At 37.7% G+C, this 23,504-nt stretch overlaps 1 protein-coding gene across 1 annotated transcript in view; it reads right to left on the reverse strand.

Moving 5' to 3' along the window:
* LOC122815986 (sulfotransferase 2B1-like) overlaps positions 1–23,504 on the reverse strand; it is a 539,545-nt gene that overhangs the window by 222,715 nt on the left and 293,326 nt on the right. The window contains exons 4-5 of the mRNA XM_044088868.1: positions 17,064–17,190; positions 1,785–1,891 (exon numbers count right to left, since the gene is read on the reverse strand). Of these exons, the coding sequence (XP_043944803.1) occupies positions 1,785–1,891; positions 17,064–17,190 (234 nt within the window). The remainder of the gene's footprint in view (positions 1–1,784; positions 1,892–17,063; positions 17,191–23,504) is intronic.

The raw sequence follows: 23,504 nt of genomic DNA on the forward strand, positions 1-23,504 counted from the left end.
CACCTCTTATGATTTTGTACTCTTCTTCTGCCTTCTGTACTTCACTGCAGCTTTTGTGTCCTATATACTCTCCCTCTGGGAGAATCCATTATTATTCTCTTGTTTCATCTCCTTTACTCTTGCTTAGCATCACACCTGCAGCACATGGTATAGGCGGAGGCTATTTTACTTCACTAATAGTGGGGCTTTCTCTGTCATACGCAGTGCCATTTGTTTGTCCAGATGATGAATTCTAATTGCCTGCCAAACCCAGAAATGCTAAATTATGAAATGGCTAAGAGTGAGATGTTAGCAGTAAGACTACAAGAGATTTAATTAGATTTAAAAGTCTGGCCCTATTCTCTTATTCCTAGTAACTAGAGGCTATATTTTACCATGAAGTCTACCAGCTCTATTGAATTATCATATAGGCAGAAATTATTTTAAAAATGTTTCCACGGTAACAAAATTTTCTCCACACTCTCCAACCCTATACTCCCAGATTGCTCCCTAACCCTAAATTTCCTGATTGCACCCTGACCCTAAAACTTCATCATACTCACTAGCATTAATCCCAGACCCTACTTTGTAACCCTAAATCCCCCATTCACCCACTAAATCTAAATGCCAAACTACCATGACTCCGTCCCTATGGTTGCCACATTATTCAAACTGGTCTTGTCAAAATGTACAGGCAGCAGCTCCATTCTCTCTTTCTGCATGGCTGCCTGCTGCATATATATATATATATATATGTATACACTGTCTACACACACACACACACACACACACACACACACACACACACACACACACACACACACACACATTTTAGCACCTTGTCTTCTACAATTGTGCAATGCCCACCTGCTTGTACTGAAGTTCCTTTTCCAATTCCCGGGATTTATTGTGCCACACCAGATAATGCAGCAGGTGCTGAGTCTCCGGATCCTTCCTACTGCATCCTCTTGACATTACCTCCAACTAGCTCTCCCCTTTCTTGGCAACTTTCAAAACATGGGACAAAATAACATACCACTCCACTGAACAATGGCTTGTACTCGGGTGCGGTACAGCAGCACCAAAAGGCAAGATACATACAGATTGCTTGCAAAGGAGTGAGAAGGTGTGAATCACATACACACTTCGTCTAAAGTGTGCCACTTTTATGTTTTGATGCCAAACTGGAAACCAGGAGGATTCAATAAAAAAAAAAACAGCTGAGCATCTCCATCGTTGACCATCGCATCCACAATGCGAATGCCTGACATGTCATCTGCTGAAGAACCTTGAAAGAGCTCCTCTTGGAGTCAGCCAGTTAGGAGTAGGCCAGGAGCTTCTTTCAAGGTTCTTTGGCAGGCCTCATGTCATGTGTCAGGCATCACATCATGGATACGATGGTTGATGGAGAAGTTGTTAGCCACAGATTCTGTCTGCAGTCTGCACAGGCAAAGGCAAGAAGCATGGCATGAGATTGGGAACAGGGAGGGCAGGGGCACTGGACACCAGAGGAAAACACTGGACACACACATATCAGCTCACTCAACTCCATCCATCTCAACTGAAGTGTGCCATTTTGGTGCCAAGCTGGCCTGGCTGGAAGCGTACAAAAAAAATTGACTAAGAAGTCAGGACTGGAGTTTATTTCTTGGTTCTTCCCTTCCCAGTTCCTTCCAACTCAGCCCACAACCATCCACCTACCCTAAGTTCAGTCGGGAGTCTCTCTCCTCTTTTGACGAGTACACTAGTCTAGATACTAGGTAGGCTCTTCTTTCTTCGTCCAACCCAGTGGAACTGACACCTACCTTCAGTTCCTTCATCAAATGCAGCACATCAGTCTGCCACACGAGCACGATACTCCTTCTCACTGTGTCTGTGGAGTACGTGTGATAACGTACGTGATCTTCTACTTCTAACGGTTGTAGAGAGATGCAGTTTAAGGAGGAAATTGAGGCTGTCAGTTATGCATCATGTGACTGTGCCACCTCCAATAACATCTCCTCTCCGACTCCGAATGATGCAGGCTTTACAGAAAAAAAAATAAAAAAAGCTGAAAGCTTTCAGAAACGATGTTTTGCCACACCGGGTAGCTTAAAAAAATAAAAAAAAAAAGTTTCCAGAAATGATGTTTAACGATGTTTTGCACTGGTAGCTTATGAAAATTCAGGGGGTGCAAGTGCACCCCCTTGCACCTGCCTGCGGGCGCCTTTGATTCTAGGGTAACAGAGCAAAGCATACTTTTATCATCCTTTTATGTGTCAGGGATTTTAAGTACTTTTACTTCTGATTCAATATAAATTTTGAAAGGAACTGAACAAGGATGTCTTCATTCACCCCTACATTTCACTGAAACTTTAGACATAAAAGGCATTAGCATAAATCCAAACTTGGTTTCTAAAATCTGATTATTTGCTGATGACATTCTTCTGACAGTGACAGTGATAGTTTCCTTTCTGCTGTTTTTAAAGCAATGGATATGTTCCAAAAAATGTGGTCGCTTCTTTAATGATAAACAAAATTACTGCCCATAAATGCCAATATTGATAGGATAAATAACATTGTCAAAGAGAAAAATGAACTATTTAGGGATAATTATAACAGATAATATTAATAATATAATAAATTACAATTATACTAACAACATAATCAGTATAAATGATTTAATAAATAAATTTTCTTTACAATGGAAAAGAGACTACCTATAATCAAAATGATTATTTACCAAAAATATTTTATGTTATTCAATCATTATCTTTACCTCCATCTAAAACATGTATTAACAAATTTAATACATTCATTTTAAAATGTCTTTGGTTCCTCAACAAGCCAAGAATTATCTTAAAGCATCATACGAGGGACTGGACAGCAGGACGGATTGGACTACCAGATCTAGAATTATATTCTTTACTATCAATTATAAAAACAATATCTATATGGATAAATTATATTTACACAGCCAAGTAGAAAGAGTTTCGAGGATACCTTTCATAAACACTAATCATAATCTTATACTACACACTAGTTTACATTGGTTGATAAAAGATTACTTTTCAGAAAGGAGTCACCAGACAACTGACTTTTACTTTATTTCTACTATATTAAATACCTTTAGAAACTTAATTTATAGAAATCCAACCTATAAGGGCAGGGATCTTTTTCTTTTCCCTATAGTATACACTCAAAATAATATTTCACTTCAGTGTTAGACACAGAGGATACATTTAAAGATTCTTGAATCAGAAGTAAACTTGGACCGAACCACAAAAGGAGGGGGAGTATCCATATTCATCAAAGATACCCACACCTCCAGGTTAGTGGCAACGCACGAAGCATCGGAGACCATCCAGGTGCAACTAACCATAGGCAAAACTGCCTTACAGTTTGTAGCATGCTACAGACCACCCTCTCAAACTCAGGAACCCCACACAGCCTTCCTGAAGACACTGGAGAGTATGAATGTCTCTCCAAATATCATCATATTGGGAGACTTCAACTACCCAAACATAGACTGGGAACATTACTCAAGCCCCAACACCCTAGCCCAAAGGTTCCTAGAATTCATAAACTCAAATGCGATGGAACAACTATTCACCATTCCCACAAGAGGAGACAATATACTAGACCTGATCATCACAAACATGGGGACAAAATGCTCCACACCGGAAGTATATCCCTCATTGGTAAGATCAGACCATAAATTAATCTCACTACAAATCCACATCCCGCCCCCACCCCCTGCACAAAAGACCACAGTGAAGAACTTCTCAAAAGCCAACTTCACACTTCTTAAGACTGAAGTGGTATCCTTCAAGGTCCCTGGGCCAGTGGAAACCACAACCTACACTGCTGAATCCTTTACAAATGCCTTCTACGGGCACCTTCAAGAATGCATGGATCATGCAATCCCAAATAAAACCAAGACCCATTCCCCCAAAGGCAGGCGCCCGGTCTGGTGGACCCCAGCCATAAACAAACTTTACAACAGAAGGAGGAAGCTACTACATGACAGAGCTAAATCCCTAAAAGGGAAGGCATCTCTGATCAGTACTAGCAAAAAACTACGATCACTCATAAAATCATCCAAGGCCAACTTTGAGAGAAAAATCGCAAAAGACACAAAAGACAATCACAAGGCCTTCTTTAGCTATGTTAGAAACCTGGGTGGAAACTCCCAGATATGCTCAGAGTTAGTCCAAAATGACACAAAATACACTGAACCCACTGACATTGCCAACATTCTGGCAGACAGGTTCAGTGCAAATTTCTCCTCCCCCTCACCCCCAAAAGGAGAAATAACTATCCCAGCAGAGTGTAGCCTCCCTAACATCTCAGATGCCCAGGTGAGAGCCGCCCTCTCTAAAGCTAAAAACTCAGCATTAATCGGACCGGATGGTGTCCTGGGCTGTGTGCTACATGAACTCCAAGAGGAACTAAACCCACACATAAGGCTGCTGTTTAATCTTAGCCTTACTACAGGATACATACCCAAAGGGTGGCGTACGGCAACAGTGGTCCCACTTCACAAAGGCGGTGCTTCTACGGACCCTGGAAATTACCGCCCCATAAGCTTGATGAGCCTGGTCTGCAAAGCTATGGAGAGGATCATTATGGAACTCATAAACAAAGACATTGGGGACCTACAGACATTGGATCCTACCCAATTTGGCTTTGTCAAGGGCAGATCCTGCCTTTTGAACTTGGTCGACTTTTTTGAAACAGTCACTAAGGCCATTGATGAGGGTAAGGCAGTTCACACAGCCTACCTTGACCTTGCAAAAGCCTTTGACACAATACCCCACTCGGGCATCATAGATAAACTCACCAGCTTAAATGTAAACCCATATGTCATGAGATGGGTTGCAAACTGGCTCAAGAACAGAACCCACAGGGTCAGAGTTGCTGGAGCTATGTCAGACTTCAAGCCAGTCACAAGCGGTGTCCCACAGGGCTCAGTCCTGGGACCCCTCTTGTTCGGCATTTATTTTTCCGAGGTACAGGCAAAAATAGGAGGATTGTGGCTGACAAAGTTCGCAGATGACTGCAAACTGGGCGCCATAATTGATACTCCAGCGGACACAAACATCCTTCAGAGAGGCTTCATAGAAATGGATAATTGGTGCCAGAGCCATGGCCTTAAGCTGAACACCAAAAAATGTATAGTCATACCCTTTGGGAAAAACAAGGTACCCACAAATTACCACAAAGGTGGTAATCCATTAAGTACGGAAGAGGTAATCAGGGACCTAGGGACCCAGGTTGACAGTAACCTCTCATTTGACACTCACATTGCCAAAGTGGTTAGGAAGACCTTCTATATTGCCCACCTTATCATGAAGGGTTTCACATCTAGATCAAGAGAGGTCATTGTGCCCCTGTACTCTTCTCTTATAAGGTCAATGATTGAGTACAATGCCCCATTTGGGATGTATCTTACCCGACACCTGCAGCAGTTGGAAAGATCCCAAAAGTTCCTCACCAAGAGGATAAAGGGTCTTAAACATATGTCATATGCTGCCCGACTGAAAAAACTCCAGCTCTATTCAGTCGCATACTGCCTACTCAGAGGTGACCTGTGCCTGACGTACAAGGCCATGTCCAATCCAGAATTAATGGACATGCTCCATCTCAGAAAATCCAAATCCATCAGAGCCATGAGAGCAAGAGACTTAAACCTCAACACAGAAATAAATAGGACGTGCTGGAGGGACAGATTCATAACCCAGAGGCTCCCTACACTGTGGAACAGAATCCCAATCCATGTTAGGCAGAGCCCCTCACTAACTCTGTTCAAGAGAAATCTTGACGAGTGGATGGGAGATCGTAGATTTACCCCGGGGGTCATCTCTGTGTCACTACTAGACAGAGGCACAGCAAACTAAACCCTAAATGGGAGTAGTATTCTCATCCTAAGGGGTGGTGAAAGCCACAGACACTCTGGCTAGGCTTATAAATGCCCCAGGGCAGATAGCCTAGTACGAACCTATGAACCTATGAACCTATGATATATTGGTATCAATTAATGAATAATGAAAACATTCATTATGTTGATTATATCATAAACAAATATGATTTAAGCAAAGGTATGTGGTTGGATATAGATTATTGCAGACAATATGTAGAAGGTAACATTAAGTTAATGCAACCAAGGGTAAGAGATCTTATCTCAAAATTTATTGAATTTTTAATATTATTATGACAATAGAACACATTGGGAGAGGGTCTCTTATCCAAATTATATATATATATATATATATATATATATATATATATATATATATATATTGGAACTATTTTACTTATATTAATAACAGACCTCCAGATGAAGAGGATAAAAAATCATTTTAATATCTTCCAGACAACTTCTTCTCTTAGATGGAAACTTTTCACTTGGAAATTCTTGCATAGATCTCTCTTCACAAGATTGTTGGAGATATAAACAGGAGCTTAAAGCAGATTGGCAACACATGTTCTCTGATTGTGTTGTACTTACACCTTATTGGAATAACATTAATCTTTTTATAGGTTTATCTGGGGACAGTTTTGTTTTATTGAAGTCATTAATTCTTTCCTATTCCTGTTTGTGTTAAAAGAATGAAATACCCTCTTTTATGGTCCATTTTATTAATTGCGAAGAAAGTTATAACCAAGAATTGGAAGAATGAAGGTACACTCTCTTTCAAAGAATTCATAAATATTGCAATCGAAGTATGTCATCTGGAAATTATCACCATTAAATAAGATCTTCTAGAATCACCTCCTACAAATTTCAAGGCACTACTTGATAAACAAAAATAGCTATGCTCATATCAATTGTAATGTATAGGAATTTTTTGAGAATTTTCATTGTTAGTAGACATTCTTGTAGATAGTTTTTCATGTTCATATTGTTCTTTTTTTATTTAAAGTCTAACTATGGAAGTATGGAAGACTTAATTAAGCCAGAATGCAAAAGCCTTGGTAAGAGAGGTGTATACTATACTTGACAAAGCAAGAGAGTTGGTCAGCTATCTCATCCCAACCTGATTTGTACTGCATCCCATTGGAAATGGCATCAGCTACACAGCCAATTGTTAAAGCCAATTGTCATGTTTTTGAATTTAGGCATCATTCTGGGTGATGGCAAAATCCTACTCAACATGGGCCACTGTCAAGTCATAACTGTATTTGTCAGAATGGCGGAATCTAAAAGCCCTTATTGCAGCCCTTTTTACATTCCAGATGCTGGCTCCAGAAAGACAGCTCACTGTCACCCTATTCCTGTCCAGCCTGATGAGGGTGGTGCTCATACGCCTGATAACAGAACCAACTATTACTGAAGTTTTCCAATTCTACCAATTTTGTTTGGCATGTAAGTGGGGGAGTTTGTAGCTTTCTCACATTTTCTCTCTCTGAAAACATTTTAGTATCTCGTCTTCTTTTGTCAACTTTCCTAACTGCCCATTTATCCCAGTACAGACCCACTCTTCCTTAATATGCTGAGAATTTGCATTTCTCTGCCTCTGTAAACAGCAAAATATAGAGTTCATTTAATATTCCTGACTGGTCTCCGCTCCCCCTCACCCCTCTCAGTACTTGAGTGTTTAGAGACACGTTATTCTTTCTGTGTTCTCCAGTGTTTACACATTCCCTAGTCCTCTGGTTGCCTATTTTATCGAGTAGTTAACAGATTATTGAGTTAAACTGTGCATATTGTTACTAGCTTAAAATATGTCTGAACATTTGAAAGGTGCAGTAGATAAGTAGCAAGCCATTATCATGTATATATTATCAGAAATTTGCTCTATAAACTGAATGGAACAAGCCCCACAGTAATAAGTTTTATTATGCAGCACTGTAACAGTTCTTAAAACAGTCTTTATGTCTATAAACCAGAGCCATTCAACTTAATTTTGTAAGCATACTAAGAAAATAGTTCATCACACAGCTGAGATAAAAACAGTTGTTTTTATATCTTTTTATTTCAGTCAATGCAGGTAGAATAGGATCTCACACAAGTCTTCAAACGTGAAGATATTTATTTAAAATATATTTGTGAATTAAAACTGGTTCACTTTTTTCTAAATACAGTGTTAACATTTTCATTTTGTTGATATTCTTAAATGTCAAATTAAGTCAGACTGCTGGAAATTTGAAGCTGAGAGATTTATAATGTTTAATCTTGAACATGATCATAACTCTCAAATGTACAGATTTTCACCAAATATTTTTGGTCTGCTTTTCATAAAATCGTGGTTTTCTGGAAAATTATTGGTAAATCATTAAAGATTGAAATTAGAAATTAATGACAGACATTTGCGTTTCAGGGTTCATATCCTTCAGAAACTTCATGCTAATGCAAAACCTGTTGTTCTAATGACTTTTTTAAGTTTGTAAGAGCAACATTTAAAAATTGTCCCTATTTTTGGGCCTTTGTCCCACTTTTAATTATGGCTTTGCCCAGATTTCTTGTTCTATGAGGTTGAGAGGTATGTACATGATAAAATGCAAAACATTCAAATATTTTTATATTGTTTCTTTTAACAGTCGGTTCCTTAATTATTTTTTCATATAGATATAAATGTGTTTTTTCATGTGATGTCACACTAGTTTTTGACCTCATTACTTTTTGAATGTTATTTAAAGGTTGATTACAGATTTTTTTGACAGTCCTGAAGAAGTCCTAACTACTTTGTGGACGAAAGTGCTTCATTGTGACTTCATTAAAGGATTTTACTTTATTTCTGAGTGCTTGGACTTACTTTAGCACACTGTATCTTTGGTAATTACTTTAAAATGCTCATATTTGGTAAATATTTAAAAGCACACTTTTGAATTAACATACTTCAAATAAGTATGACATTGTACAAAAATAAATAAAAATTGAATATGTATTCAATGTAAGAACTAAGAAATGCAAGCATTTTTCATTTCTTGTACAAACACCTGTTTTTCTTTCTTTTTAATACTACAGTATAATTGATAAATTCAGTCAGTCCTCTTGACACATTGGCATTTAACCTAGTCTGCTAAATCAGTTTAACCTAGTCTGCTAAATCACTTTAACCTAGTCTGCTAAATCAGTTTAACTTAGTCTACCAAATCAGTTCTTTATGACCTAATTTACTCTACTTCTTACCTACAAATTCATCAACTCCAGGCTCCGGTTCCAAGTTCTCAGTGTAACTAACTACTTACTCTGAGAGCAGGTGTTTTGGAATCTGATCCCTGTAGTAAGCTTGTTTACAGACAGGCCTTACACTGAAGTAAGTCACTTACACTGAGACCAGGTCTTTCAAAATCAGGGCAGACTTACACTGAGAGCAATTCTTTTGGAATCTGGCTTTATACAATACAATGCATTACCCAGATTTTTAGTTTTGATCAAATAATTATGCTTTTAAATCATTTGTCTTAGCTTCTTATTGGTCTTCCCTACTTAAAACATTATCACAGGAAGCCTTAGTAATACCATAAATTACATATTTGCTGTTACAAGTGAAAAACCCGGTACTGTAGACTTATTTTTGTGGAGATACAATAAAATGGAGGGGCATTAGAAATAAAGCAGCTAGAGCTCCAACTCAAATATTTATTTGTAGAATAGGTGATGCATCTTTCGATGGAGGGGAAATATTACAAGCTAGGAAAGATCAGGTTTATAGATGAATGTTTGGATCAGGTACTAGCAGGTATTATCAAATTATTTTTTTATGTTTGACAAGATATATCACCACCAAAAGGGGTGGCCAGTGTGTCCTCTAGTTTTTCAGATTTAGTAAAGGCATATTGATAAAAAAGGATCTTACCCAAAACACTTTGTGGACAGCAGAACAGGGATGCAGCAGGTTTATCAATGGTATATTTCTCATGTGGACCAAAGACAAAAAAGAATCATGCATATGTTTGCATTTCATGAAAACTAGTACTTCTTTCTTGGTAGCAGCACATGATTATAATGGCAGTAATGTGACTTTTTTACATTTTTTTTTTACATTTAAAGATATGAAAATGACAGGGAACAATTTATTAAATTCTGCCAACAGTTACAAAAATTCAGCAAGTACAGTACAGTTGTGTAAGTAAACTTCCCATAATGCTAGATGTTCTACTAGATTAACTGTTGCAGCAGCCTAAGCTGTATGGATACTACCTCCAATGACCAGCCAGCTTCACAAAACTTTGGGATCTTTCCATGTGCTCCAACTGTCAGGAGATCAACAGGAGCAACATATAAGCAGAGCTGGGGAGCAAAAAAGCTTCAGAGCTTTTCTGCTGCTAAAGACTACTCCTTTGGCAGGCCCAGTGGAACTGTCAGTCAGTTAGTGATACTTCAAGGCTCAGCAGATAAGTCCCATGCTGGAGAAAAACTTCCACTATATTTATTTTACTGAGAAAACTTGTGATTTTCTGACTGAAATATGCTGCTTTGCTAAGAAATGTTATATTTTAGGACTGTCATTTCATTTCTATGGAAGTGTTTTATGTTAACACATATGTGAACTTTTTGTGTGGAAATTTTTTTTTTTTTGACCAAAATATAAGTCAGGTTTTGTGTATTTGTATGCTTGCAGCAGGATACTGTACTTATTGGGGAAGTCAGTAGTTTACTTATCTTAGGACTACTTCTTCTCTGCCTTACCTGTTACAAAGTTTCCAGGTTCTGTTACCCAGCTTTGACGTTTGGTTTACCTATGGAGCAACAGTGGTTTCCCCAGTTTTATCTTCCCCTGTTCCCAAAAACACTGTACACATTCATTCTCACATACGCATGAGCATATTCAAAAACAAGCAGAGACACAGACACACACACACACACACACACACACACACACACACACACACACACACACACACATATATGTATATACAAACACACACACACACACACACACACACACACACACACACACACACACACACACACACACAGACAGACACACACACACACACACACACACACACACACACACACACACACACACACACACACACACACACACACGCACACACACACACACACACACACACACACACACACACACACACACATACACACAGACACACACACACACACACACACACACACACACACACACACACACACACACACACACACACACACACACACACACACACACACACACACACACACATCCCCATACCTATCAGCTGTCCCTGACTTTGCCTCTTATATTCATGTCTCTCATCACAGATGAGTACAGTCAGTTAATAATGCCAGACATTACAGTATCATATATCTTATTCTTTGTTAAATGTCACATGCTGTAAAAATCTTTTGCTCTATTCACTTTTTAATTTACATATAGTAATTCTTCAACTGTCCCTGGTGTATAGTGTCTCCCTCAAGTATTACATCCTTTTGCATTAGTCTGGGGGAGATGAGAGCTATGGAAGCCTTGCCCCTGCCACAAACACACACACATGCTTGCAGACATCCTCATACACAAGCAGATGTGCATGCACGCACACACACCCACACACACACAGAAAGAGCGAGACATATACTCACTGTACATCAGACATATACCCCCCACCAAAATGTTCTCATGGACACACTCACCTATTCACCCATACACACACACACACACACACACACACACACACACACACACACACACACACACACACACACACACACACACACACACACACACACTATCAACCCCCTAACAAACATACACTCAGATAATACACTGCCACACACACTCACCCCCACCACTACTTCTCTGCTAATCTCCCTGACACTCACTTGCTTCACAGTGTCACCCATTGTAAGTAATGGGTGGACTTGGGTTTTAGGCCATATTAATTAATGCAGCTGTCTATGTTAATTTACATGGAAAGTAATTCACTGACTCACTTGGCTGTGTATATTCCTTACTGCAGGCATTTCTGTGGGAGATCACCTGACTAATTACCATATGCCACTCCCCTAGCATGCCTTATTAGCATAGGGGTAGGCTGTGGACACAGCCATCATGATCATCTTAAAATATTTGCTCTGCACAACTGCATAGTGCTAAATGATGGAATCTCTTAAAAACCTGCATAAAATAACCTTCGCAATTTGATAAAGCATTGTTATAGCCTACAGTCCTGTCTACCCCAAAAGCACCCACGTGCTGTGCAGCACTTTATATCAGCATATTCAGTTTCATGATGATCTGATTTGACAAACCATAAAACAGTGCTGTTTTTAGACAACATGTTTAAATAATATCACCAATGCTGTTTACTAAGCTGATTGCATGATAGGAATGTGACATGTTATATATTCTGTACTGATCTCATTAGTAGATCTGGTAATATTTTTCTTCCTCAAGGTTAAATCATGCCAATGGAAAGAATGTGCATTACCCAGACTAGTATGGATTACTGCTTAATAGATGCTAAATATTGTCAACTGTAACTGTACTGAGTTTTATATCCAGCAGTTGTTACTAAAGTCGAGAAAACTCTGCAGTCCTCTGGAATAGATTCTTGTTAGGCATCCCACCTTGTGAAGTACCTGCATTTGAAAAGTATTATCTGTTGCACTCATGAAGTGTGCAAACAAGTGGGTGTTGTAAGTAAGGTCAAACATTGCAATATGGTCAACATATGATCATACCGATCTCAGGGACAGCATATGGACATAGGGTCGTACCTAAGCCAGCTGATCAGTTTTTTAAGTAGGTGGAATGGCCATTTTTTCTATTATTACTGTAACAAAGTGGGATACCTAATCTGAATCATCCATGACTTTGTTACATTGATAACTATTAAGAATGTCACCAAGCACTTGTACAGAAAGTCTGAGTTTGTAATCGGTGTCTAAATATGAAACTGTAGGTGACTCTGCACAGCTAAAATAAAGGTAGTATTTTAAACAATTTCCACAGAAAAATGAGGTGTTTGTGTGAAGAGTGCAGATAATCATGCTGACACTCATACTCTCCTAGTAATGAATTTGTAAGCATGTCCATATACAATTGTAGTTTATGTAGTATTGTGCAGAAACAGAATTAGAGAGTGTTGAAACTGAAGCTGAACAGAGGTTTATGGAGCTGTTATGTATTAAGTTATGATTATAGTTAAATTTGGAATGAGTATTTTTTTGCCCTAATCACATTGGCCCATCAAGCTGCCCCTCCCCACCCCATTCTGCTCTACAGACCCCCATTTGTTCTCCTCTGGGAGACCACACTTTGGCCCGTTCATTGCCATTGGGATGAGAGTAGAGTGCCTGATGTCAAGCCATTATACATGGTGGATTGGTGTTTTTGCATTAATCCCTAACTCTCTATGTGTGCCCAGTACAATCCTCTAAGAATGACGTGCAACGGGTATTAGCGTAGGGCTGTTACTCAGTCATGCAACTGCTGTAAGCCTGCATAATAACTGCACTTTTTTAACAGGCAAATCACTTTACATAAGTTTGTTCAGTTGTCACTATAGCAGTTATTACTCCTAGTATGCTGCTAGATACGTACCCCACACTCTCTCTACAAAAACTGATGAGCAGGCTTATCCTTATCATCCCTGCTCCCCCAGTGTCAGCCCCAGCAGGTCCCTGAGCCACTAATCAGACCGTGTTCGCACTGGGTTTTAGTCAGGGCTTTATACCTGTAGATCAATGCACCTGTAGGAATGGTCAGTTCTACTGGTTAGTCCATATAAGACTGAGCGCTCAGCAGTTACAAGCAGTTAGGCTATAGTGGTAGGATTGTAGAGCTTTCTTGAAAATGGGAAGAGGCAGTGTTTGTCATGTGTGAAGGTAGGGAATTCCTGACTTTTGGTTTTGTGACTGAGAATTTAAGATGACAGTGTTAAATATTCAGTACCAAATTTTCAGCTTAGCTGTCTAGGTATCACATATAATGGCCTCAAAAATCTTAGTTATCAGGAGTCTGGCAGCCCTCTCTGTACGTTATCTCTTATAGATTCCTCCATAGAGATCTAGGCCTACCTTTTCGAGCCATGAACAATGCAATCTTTTTTCACCTCCTATCCAGATGGATGATTGATGGATGGAATGTCTGCCCCCCTGTAAATATGGATTATGTATTATATTTTTGAAATTAAAGAAGGAAATTATAACACTAGGGACATGGTGGGTTTAGGTATTAAAGTGACTTACGGAGGCCCTGGCTCAGAAAAGGTTAATGCTGTGTAATATGGTTTACCTGATCTTTTTTCTGTAGTTTGAGATTTTGGAAGGCATGTATTATTAGCCTGTTAGATGAAGAGTGGAACATACTGCACGTGTGTGTGTGTGTGTGTGTGTGTGTGTGTGTGTGTGTGTGTGTGTGTGTGTGTGTGTGCGTGTTCAACTAAGGAAGACTGGAGGGATCTGAAAAGTAGCTGCAGGAGCTATGTGTGATGTGAAAGCACTACAATGACCAGGAAGATCCAGTGAACATTTCTTGGCAACTAAGAAACTGTGACTAAATGTAAAAAAGTTCTTATGTTCTGTCTGATGCCTATAACTAAAGAGCGATTGAACATTTTTAGTGATTTTGGAAAGAATTAATCAGTACAAAACCAGAAGGTAGTATAACAGAATTAACTGGTTGAGTGGCTACTGATATAGAAATGAATGAATGGTGACATTCTTAAATGAAGTGTCTGAGTTATGGCTACTGATATACAAATGAATGAATGGCGACATTCTTAAAAGGTTGAAGTGTCTGAATTATGCTTACTTTTATTTTTGGGTGAAATAAATTTTTATATTCACTTTCCTTCTTGATGAAAGAAACATTACTGATTGAAGATAAATCTACAACTAAAGGCATTTTTTTGTTGAAATATTGTTCTATATACAAGGTGTTCAGGATGTTAGAATGCTAAGACTGTGTAACAACTAATTCCCAAGAACAAGATGCCAGTCCTGTCACAGTAAGTGTGCATACTTTTTATCTCTCTTTAGTTGGCTGTTGTAAGCACTGAAGTGGACACATTGGTTACCATTTGAAATGTCCTGATCAGATAGAGTCCTGAAATGTGGAGACTGAATGGCAGAAAGAATGGACTCACATATATTATCTCTGAGATGCCATTTTTCAGAATATTCCCTTTTCTCCAAGTTATGGGGACCTCATAGTTTGCATATATAGATTTGGGGGATGTGCAAGGGGGTTGGACCCTCAAGCAAAAAAAAAAGCTTAAAGGAGAGGAGTGATTTTTGAATTTCACTCTTTCTGTGTTTTTGGTCTTTTATTTCAGCTTGTTGACACTTTGCATTAGGAGTACCACATTTCAATCAGGAGACAGTTGCATGGATTGCAGGGTCACACAGTTTGTATATGTATATATCACGGAACTCAAATTTGGGTCAAGAGAATATAATTCAGTGGCAGTCTCTCTATTGTTCTTTCATTCTTAATTCTATTCATTTTTTGACCAGATAAATCTATTGTCCAAAAGGGTTCTCGTCTCAGGGACAACCCAGGTCTGCCATATGGTTACGTGAGATGCTCAGTCACACATTAGGCAAATAGAGGTGGGAGGAATCAAGCCCTGTACTCTGAACTACAGGAAGCAGTTTATTAAGAGCTCAGAGCCTTAATTGTTCACACTATTTTCCAGTTGATTGCTGAGATAGCAAAACTGCATGTCTTTGAGGAATGAACTATGTATCCTGCTGCTGCTGTCTGAGGTGCAGGATGTTCCATCCTCCTTGAAGTCAAACAAATCACCAACCCCAGACAACATTTCTGATTAAATTTATAAAGTGGTTTCTGACACATACTTTTCTTTTTAATAACGGTCTTCATATTCAGGAGTAGGTCTAGTCAAATCTTGTGTTCTCTTCCCATTGTACTACTGCATCTTACTGTTTTTATTTTATTTTATTGGAAATATATATAGATGCTTCAGCTCTCTGAGACTGGAAAAATGAACTATCCCTCCATCTGTTAACTCAAATGCGTCCATATTGCTAACAAGACGTGCAACAATGTTTATGCTGCCATTCCAACCTACTTCAAGATCTGACCTCTCCAACTGCATTGTCTTTATGTATGTGAATAAAGCATATCTGACACCTTAGCCCTTTGTAACTTTTTCCTTGTTTCATATTTTGTATGAAGTGGCTTACATTTACCCTCAGTGGCTGTTTTTTACTTTGTTGTTCTTATGTCAATATGCATGACAGTGAGTGCTCTGGGGTAACAGGTGGAAATTGAGTTATTCTCTCTGTTTTAATAGCATGGTTCTACCTCATTTTATATATTTTTCATATAGGAAAGACTGTCTTCATGAGTCTGATCATTTCACAACTATTAAAAAAAAAATGGCATCTAGAATTACTTTAATCAGACCAAAAATAAAAGGGTGGGAGAGGCTATACAATGTCACATCTAGAAAGTTCCTGAGCATCATCTGCCCTAGCCACAGCATCAACACTGCCAAAACCACAGCAAGCTATACCAAACCCCACCAGGAAAAATTGTCATTAAGTGTTGTTTCTAGAGACTCAGTGACCCAGAATCAAGAAGCCTAGTCTATTCTATAAGGGGAGACTGAAACTGGGACAACTGAGTCAGATAGTTAAGGGACCTGTAGCTGAAATAACAAAATGGAACAGTCTGTTACCCATTTTAAACAAAGTTCTGCACTGTTAACCTGGCTGTAAACAGATAAGGTGCTGTGGTCTCTTGGGAGCCTTGGTGGACAGAAGATGTTGCATAAGAATCTGCCCTCAACTGTTTTGTCATAAGCCTTGGGTGCTTTGTCATGGTGTAAGTCTACTCCAGCAGGAGTTTGTAGATGACTTTCTCCTTCTTGAGAAAAGAGGAAATGGAATACAAATGCCTCCAGTGAAGTCTTGACGGATGGCATCAAATGTGAAATGCTAGTGAATATAGCCACACATTTCTCATAACGCAACATTGATATGTGAAATGTATGAATATGAATCTGTAATAATTTGACATTTTTCAACTGTATGTAAAACTATATAGCACTTTTTGTAATATATAAGAAAATTCTGGTAAGTTTAACTGTAACCACATGGCTAACAGTCATCTTCACTCCTCACCTGCTCTTACCATATAGGACTCATACTTATACATCTCTTTAAAGAAAAAAGGCAGACTTACCTTCCCCTTTCAGGAAGTTTTCTAGACTTTCCTGGAAATTCTCAGGATCTTTCAAGAATACAGAGATATGGTAAAAGTAATGAAGCGACACTAAAGTATCTCTTGGATCTCGAGCCACATAAACAACCTATAAAATAATACAGAAATCATCACAAGAAGTCATGACAAAAATGGATATGTTTCAGTTTATCAGATGGACTATCCTAAATCCTAATTCCTCAAAGCTAGTTCTCTAAGCATTTCTCAATAAATAAATAAATAGTTTGGAAATATAATTAGAATGCTTCCCACCCACAACACCGCCATCTACAACATTATGAGACCAATGTCAGTAAGGAGCACTTATTAATAAATACATGAGGCAGCTGAAGCTTGGTATTTGGGAGATGTAATTTTATAAACTGATGCAGTGCCAACAAGATATCACACCATGCACATTGTATGAATGAATGAATTAATTAATTTGTTAATGGGTAGACAGTAGGAATCTAGCTTGCGACAGAACTTCCATATCATAGACCTCTCTTGACTGTGTAAGAAACAAAAGTTGTGCATTACATTACCGTCAACCTCTCACTAAAATGACAAAACAATTTTTATTCAAAACTGGTTCCTGTACAATGCACTAAGTCACATGTCGGTTTTCTCTTTAGTACCTTCCACTTATGTAAAATCTTAGCATGTATAAATGTAACTACTGTTTGTGTAAAAAATGTAAATAGGTTAAAATAAAACCACTCAAAAAACGACAAATGAAGAAAAACCACACTGGAGCCAATGAATAATATAGTAAGCGCTTTCGTTTACTAGAATAAGTAAACTTCTTCAGACAAAATCACAAAGGAAATTAATGCCTTTAAATACAATAAAAAGCATGACATCATTTCCTTAACAAAGTAACCAGCCTCAATAAAAGCCCAAAACCACTCTAAAAAGAACTTATAATCTCTCAAATAAATACCAAGACATACAAAAAGATACCCTATATACCAATAATTTACATAGAAATAATACAAAAAAAAAAATAAATGTACATATCAATACCAAAAATAAATGACTTCATTAATTCTATATCTAAGCAGTGCTTTTAATTTCAAAACACTCATAATGGAAATTGAATCATTTAAACCTGGTGGAACCAAGGCATTTAATTTAAGTTGCCATATAAGTTCCTTTTTCTCAGGTTTCAAACTAGTTGGACCTCCTCTATTGTTTTCATAAATCTTTTCGATAATCAAAAACTGAAATTCATGATCTGGAAACAATAATATATGCCTAGCCAATGCATTGTTAATATTTTCTTTGCCAATAGCATAACAGTGTTCATATATTCTATTCTTGAGGGGTCTATCCATTTTGCCCACGTAACAGGTAGGACATTTTAAACATAAACCTAGATACCCCCCTTGCATTACAATTAAACTTATCATTGATAAAATATTTCCTACCATTGACTGTAAAGGAAGCTGTTACATTAATACCAGTTTTTAAATATAATAATGATTTGGTAAACATCCCCAAAATGCCATCTTTGAATGATTTGAGTGGGGGTGGCACATTACAGGTTGACCAATTGGACTGTGAGTTTGGTAGGTTGAGTTTTATAACCACTTTTTCCACTGATGCCCCCCTTTTGAGGTCTATTATATTTTAAAACTGGTACTTCTTGCTTGATGACCATTTGATTAGTAAATATGTGGGGGATTATCCTTGTGTAGTGTTTAGGAAGGGTAAAAACCTTAAAGCCCTTTTGGAATGCAATAATTTAAAATGTTACCTTCCACATTGTGGAATGTCCAAATGTGGGGCCTGCAATTGGTGTAGATATATTAATGTAACAGCTTCCTTTACAGTCAATGGTAGGAAATATTTTATCAATGATAAGTTTCATTGTAACACAAGGGGGGTGGTCTATCTAAGTTTATGTTTAAAATGTCCTGCCTTTTACATGGGAAAAATGGATAGACCCCTCAAGAATAGAATATACGAACACTGTTATGCCATTGGCAAAGAAAATATTAACAATGCATTGGCTAGGCATATATTATTGATTCCAGATCATGAATTTCACTTTTTGATTATCGAAAAAAATTATGAAAATGATAGAGGAGGTCCAACTAGTTTGAAACTTGAGGAAAAGGAACTTATATGACAACTTAAATTAAATGCCTTGGTTCCGCCAGGTTTAAATGATTCAATTTCCATTATGGGTGTGTTGAAATTAAAAGCACTGCTTAGATAGAATTAATGAAGTAATTTATATTTCTTATTGATATGTACATATATTGTTTTTGTATTATTTCTATGTAAATTATTGGTATATAGGGTATCTTTTTGTATGTCTTGGTATTTATTTGAGAGATTATAAGTTCTTTTTAGAGTGGTTTTGGGCTTTTATTGAGGCTGGTTACTTTGTGAAGGAAATGATGTCATGCTTTTTATTGTATTTAAAGGCATTAATTTCCTTTGTGATTTTGTCTGAAGAAGTTTACTTATTCTAGTAAACGAAAGCGCTTACTATATTATTCATTGGCTCCTGTGTGGTTTTTCTTCATTTGTCATTTTTTGAGTGGTTTTATTTTAACTTGTTTGGCCGTTGGTTTGTATGGAGATTAGTGCCACATCTGGTTCGCAAGTCTTATTTCAAACTATTGATTCGTTAGCCAGTAGCATGGACCATTCATCTGATAACGAACCTAGTGCCCTGGATAAATTGACAGCATTGATAGAACTTCTTCCGCAATGTGTTGACTGTTTGGCAAGTCAAGTTGCATTTGCCGTGCCTCGTGGATCCGGAAGTTCTGGTAATGCTGCTTCGAACCACCTACCTATTCATTCAACTCCTAGCACTTCTGGAATTGCCCTTGGATCGCAGGATCAAGGATTTGTTTCTTTGGGAGCTTCTAATTCGTCTCCTTTGCTGTGTTCTGGGGTCCGGACCTCCTTGCCTAATGTAACGAATGAACGTTTATCCTCTAACATGGAAATTAGTAATTCAGTAAGTACGCCAACTACTCTTCCATTGTTAAACGACTGGTTCAAAGAGCCAGCTTGTTTTTTAAATGTTTCTGCACAGAATAACACTACCAGACATTCTGTGACTATTGAAAATACTTTAATTAATAATCTTAAAGTTTTCGATATTAAGCTTTTTAAACTTAAAAAGCTACAAATAGAAGTGCAGTATTTGACTGGGTGTGTCAAAAGGAAACAAGTCCCAAAGGGGTTTAGACAATGACGTTTTCCGACTGGATTAATTTTAAATTCTCCATTTCACAAGGAATTATTGTGCTTGTTTGACCGACAGGGTATTGAGTTTATTGAACTTTTAATTAAGGACTATCAAAAGCAGATTGAAACACTGAAAAGTGAACTGGCGGAACTGGACACTGTTATTAGATCAGATAATGAGTTTCAATGTTACAAATTTGATTTTTTATGCATATTTTTGAGTATCAAAAGTGCCTTAATGAAAATTAAAGAGAATAAAATGAAAAAACTCAATAGGGATGCTGTGGCATATGGGAAGGGTTCTGCATATCCTCTACCCCCATCTAATGGTAATACAGGGTTCAACAATGATCAGGATAACCCTGGGGACATTTTTTCAACTGGGCTTGACAACAATGGTGTAGTGATTAATGACAGTGGTGAAGTGTGTCCAGTTAGGAGAAGTGAAAGACTTGCCAGTAAATATGTGAATAACAATCCCAATACTAATAATGGTACTGACACAAACCAGCATCAAGGTTTTCAGGCATGAAAGAAAGTGAACACTGGGGGGCAGCAGAACCCTTCATGGCCTCAACACCAGCGGAAAAAGAAATTCCAGAACAGGAGAAGGAGATGGTCCTTTCTCCGGATTTGGTGGGGCCTATAGATGAAACAACTGTACAACGAAGAACAGTACAGATTTTAAGATCTTTAACTATTCTGCTTTTAACCCTGACCCTTTGCTTACTGACATTCTTGCCAAGGGGCTTACCTTTGTTCCTGCAGCTAGGAGTGATGTAGCAAGAACACTGATTGACTTAAAAACATTTACAAGGAAACTGAACCTAAATGTGGTTTTAGGCAAGAATTCAAGTCTCACTAAAGACTTTAGGGTTGCAAGCATTTTTAACCCAATCTTGCATCCTTCTATTTCGCTATTTGAAAAAATATGTGAAAATGATTTTAGGTCACTTGAACACTAGATGTCCACCTAATTCATTAGGGAATAATCTTACCCAAACTGAGAAGGATGTATTATATGATTTGAAATTTGCTAACATCCGTATTTGTAAACTTGATAAGGGGGGCGGTTTGATTTTTATGGATAAGGATGAATATTTTGTGAACATGAGGTTATTGCTAACTAATGAGGCTTATGTAAAGGTGTCCCTTAATGAAATCAATGGGGCATATCGTAACATTAAAGGTTTTATCAATGACTTATTCATTGAAGGTCGTATAGATTTGGACCTATTGAATTTTCTTGTCATCCCTCATCCAATCACCCCCACTTTGTTCGGGTTACCCAAAATTCATAAAAACTTGGAAAAAAAAAAAACTTTTGTCCCATCATTGATGGGAGACAATCTATAACTTATGGGTGTGCGAAATTTGTTAACCTTAAACTTAAGGAGGCTTTGAAAAATGAAGCACAAATATGTAAAGATTCATGGGCATTTTTGGAAGCCATTAATAGTTTTTCTTTTGATGGGAATTTAAACTTTTTTACCATTGATGTCTGTGATTTATACACTTCTATCCCACAGGACCTTGGTTGTGAATGGGTCAGGGATTTTCCACTGGAACAACATTTGAATGGGCAGACTATTGATTTAATTATTTATTTGCTGGAACGGGTGTTGAATAACAATTATTTTTTATTCAACAAGGAGTTTTATTTGCAGAAAACGGGTGTAGCCATGGGGTCTCCGTGTGGAGCAACCTTTGCAAACACAGTGATGGCACACTGGGAAAAACAGTTTCTTTTTAAAGATCCTGGTTTTCAAGAGAAGGCCACATGGTACACCCATTACTTGGATGATATTTTCATCCTTTGGAAGGGGGATAGGTCTTCCGCTGCAGCCTTTGTTGAAAAAATTACTAATTTTACAGATTTTCTGGAATTTACTTGGGAATTCCATGTTGACCATATTTCCTTTCTTGATGTGGACCTGGTCAAATGCAATTCATTAAATAGTTTTACTTCTAGGATATTTAGGAAACCCACATATTCAAATGCATTCCTATACTTTTCCAGTTGCCATCCATTCCACCAAAAGAGAGGGGCTGTCAAGGGGCAACTTGTAAGGGCTGCTAGGATGGTAACTTTGGAAAGTGATTTTGTGGATGAATGTAATCTATTGAAGGATATGTTTTTTAAACGTGGGTACCCCAATAGACTGGTGGAGGACCTTATAGATGAGGTTTCCCATAAAAGGTCTCGGGGTATTTTCAAACCAATTTTGAATATCAAAGAAGTCAATGTGATGACAAGCCTGGAATGTAATGTTTCAAATGATTTGGTAAACATCCCCGAAATGCCATCTTTGAATGATTTGAGTGGGGGTGGCACATTACAGGTTGACCAATTGGATTGTGAGTTTGGTAGGTTGAGTTTTATAACCACTTTTTCCACTGATGCCCCCCTTTTGAGGTCTATTATATTTTAAAACTGGTACTTCTTGCTTGATGACCATTTGATTAGTAAATATGTGGGGGATTATCCTTGTGTAGTGTTTAGGAAGGGTAAAAACCTTAAAGCCCTTTTGGAATGCAATAATTTAAAATGTTACCTTCAACATTGTGGAATGTCCAAATGTGGGGCCTACGATTGGTGTAGATATATTAATGTAACAGCTTCCTTTACAGTCAATGGTAGGAAATATTTTATCAATGATAAGTTTAATTGTAACACAAGGGGGGTGGTCTATCTAGGTTTATGTTTAAAATGTCCTTTTACATGGGCAAAACGGATAGAACCCTCAATAATAGAATATACGAACACTGTTATGCCATTGGCAAAGAAAATATTAACATTGCATTGGCTAGGCATATATTATTGATTCCAGATCATGAATTTCACTTTTTGATTATCGAAAAGATTTATAAAAACAATAGAGGAGGTCCAACTAGTTTGAAACTTGAGGAAAAGGAACTTATATGGCAACTTAAATTAAATGCCTTGGTTCTGCCAGGTTTAAATGATTCAATTTCCATTATGAGTGTGTTGAAATTAAAAGCACTGCTTAGACAGAATTAATGAAGTCATTTATATTTCTTATTGATATGTACATATATTTTTTTGTATTATTTCTATGTAAATTATTGGTATATGGGTATCTTTTTGTATGTCTTGGTATTTATTTGAGAGATTATAAGTTCTTTTTAGAGTGGTTTTGGGCTTTTATTGAGGCTGGTTACTTTGTTAAGGAAATGATGTCATGCTTT

Source organism: Protopterus annectens, chromosome 1.part1 (assembly GCF_019279795.1).
Source record: "Protopterus annectens isolate FY-2018-M chromosome 1.part1, PAN1.0, whole genome shotgun sequence".
Classification (NCBI taxonomy): Eukaryota; Metazoa; Chordata; order Ceratodontiformes; family Protopteridae; genus Protopterus; species Protopterus annectens.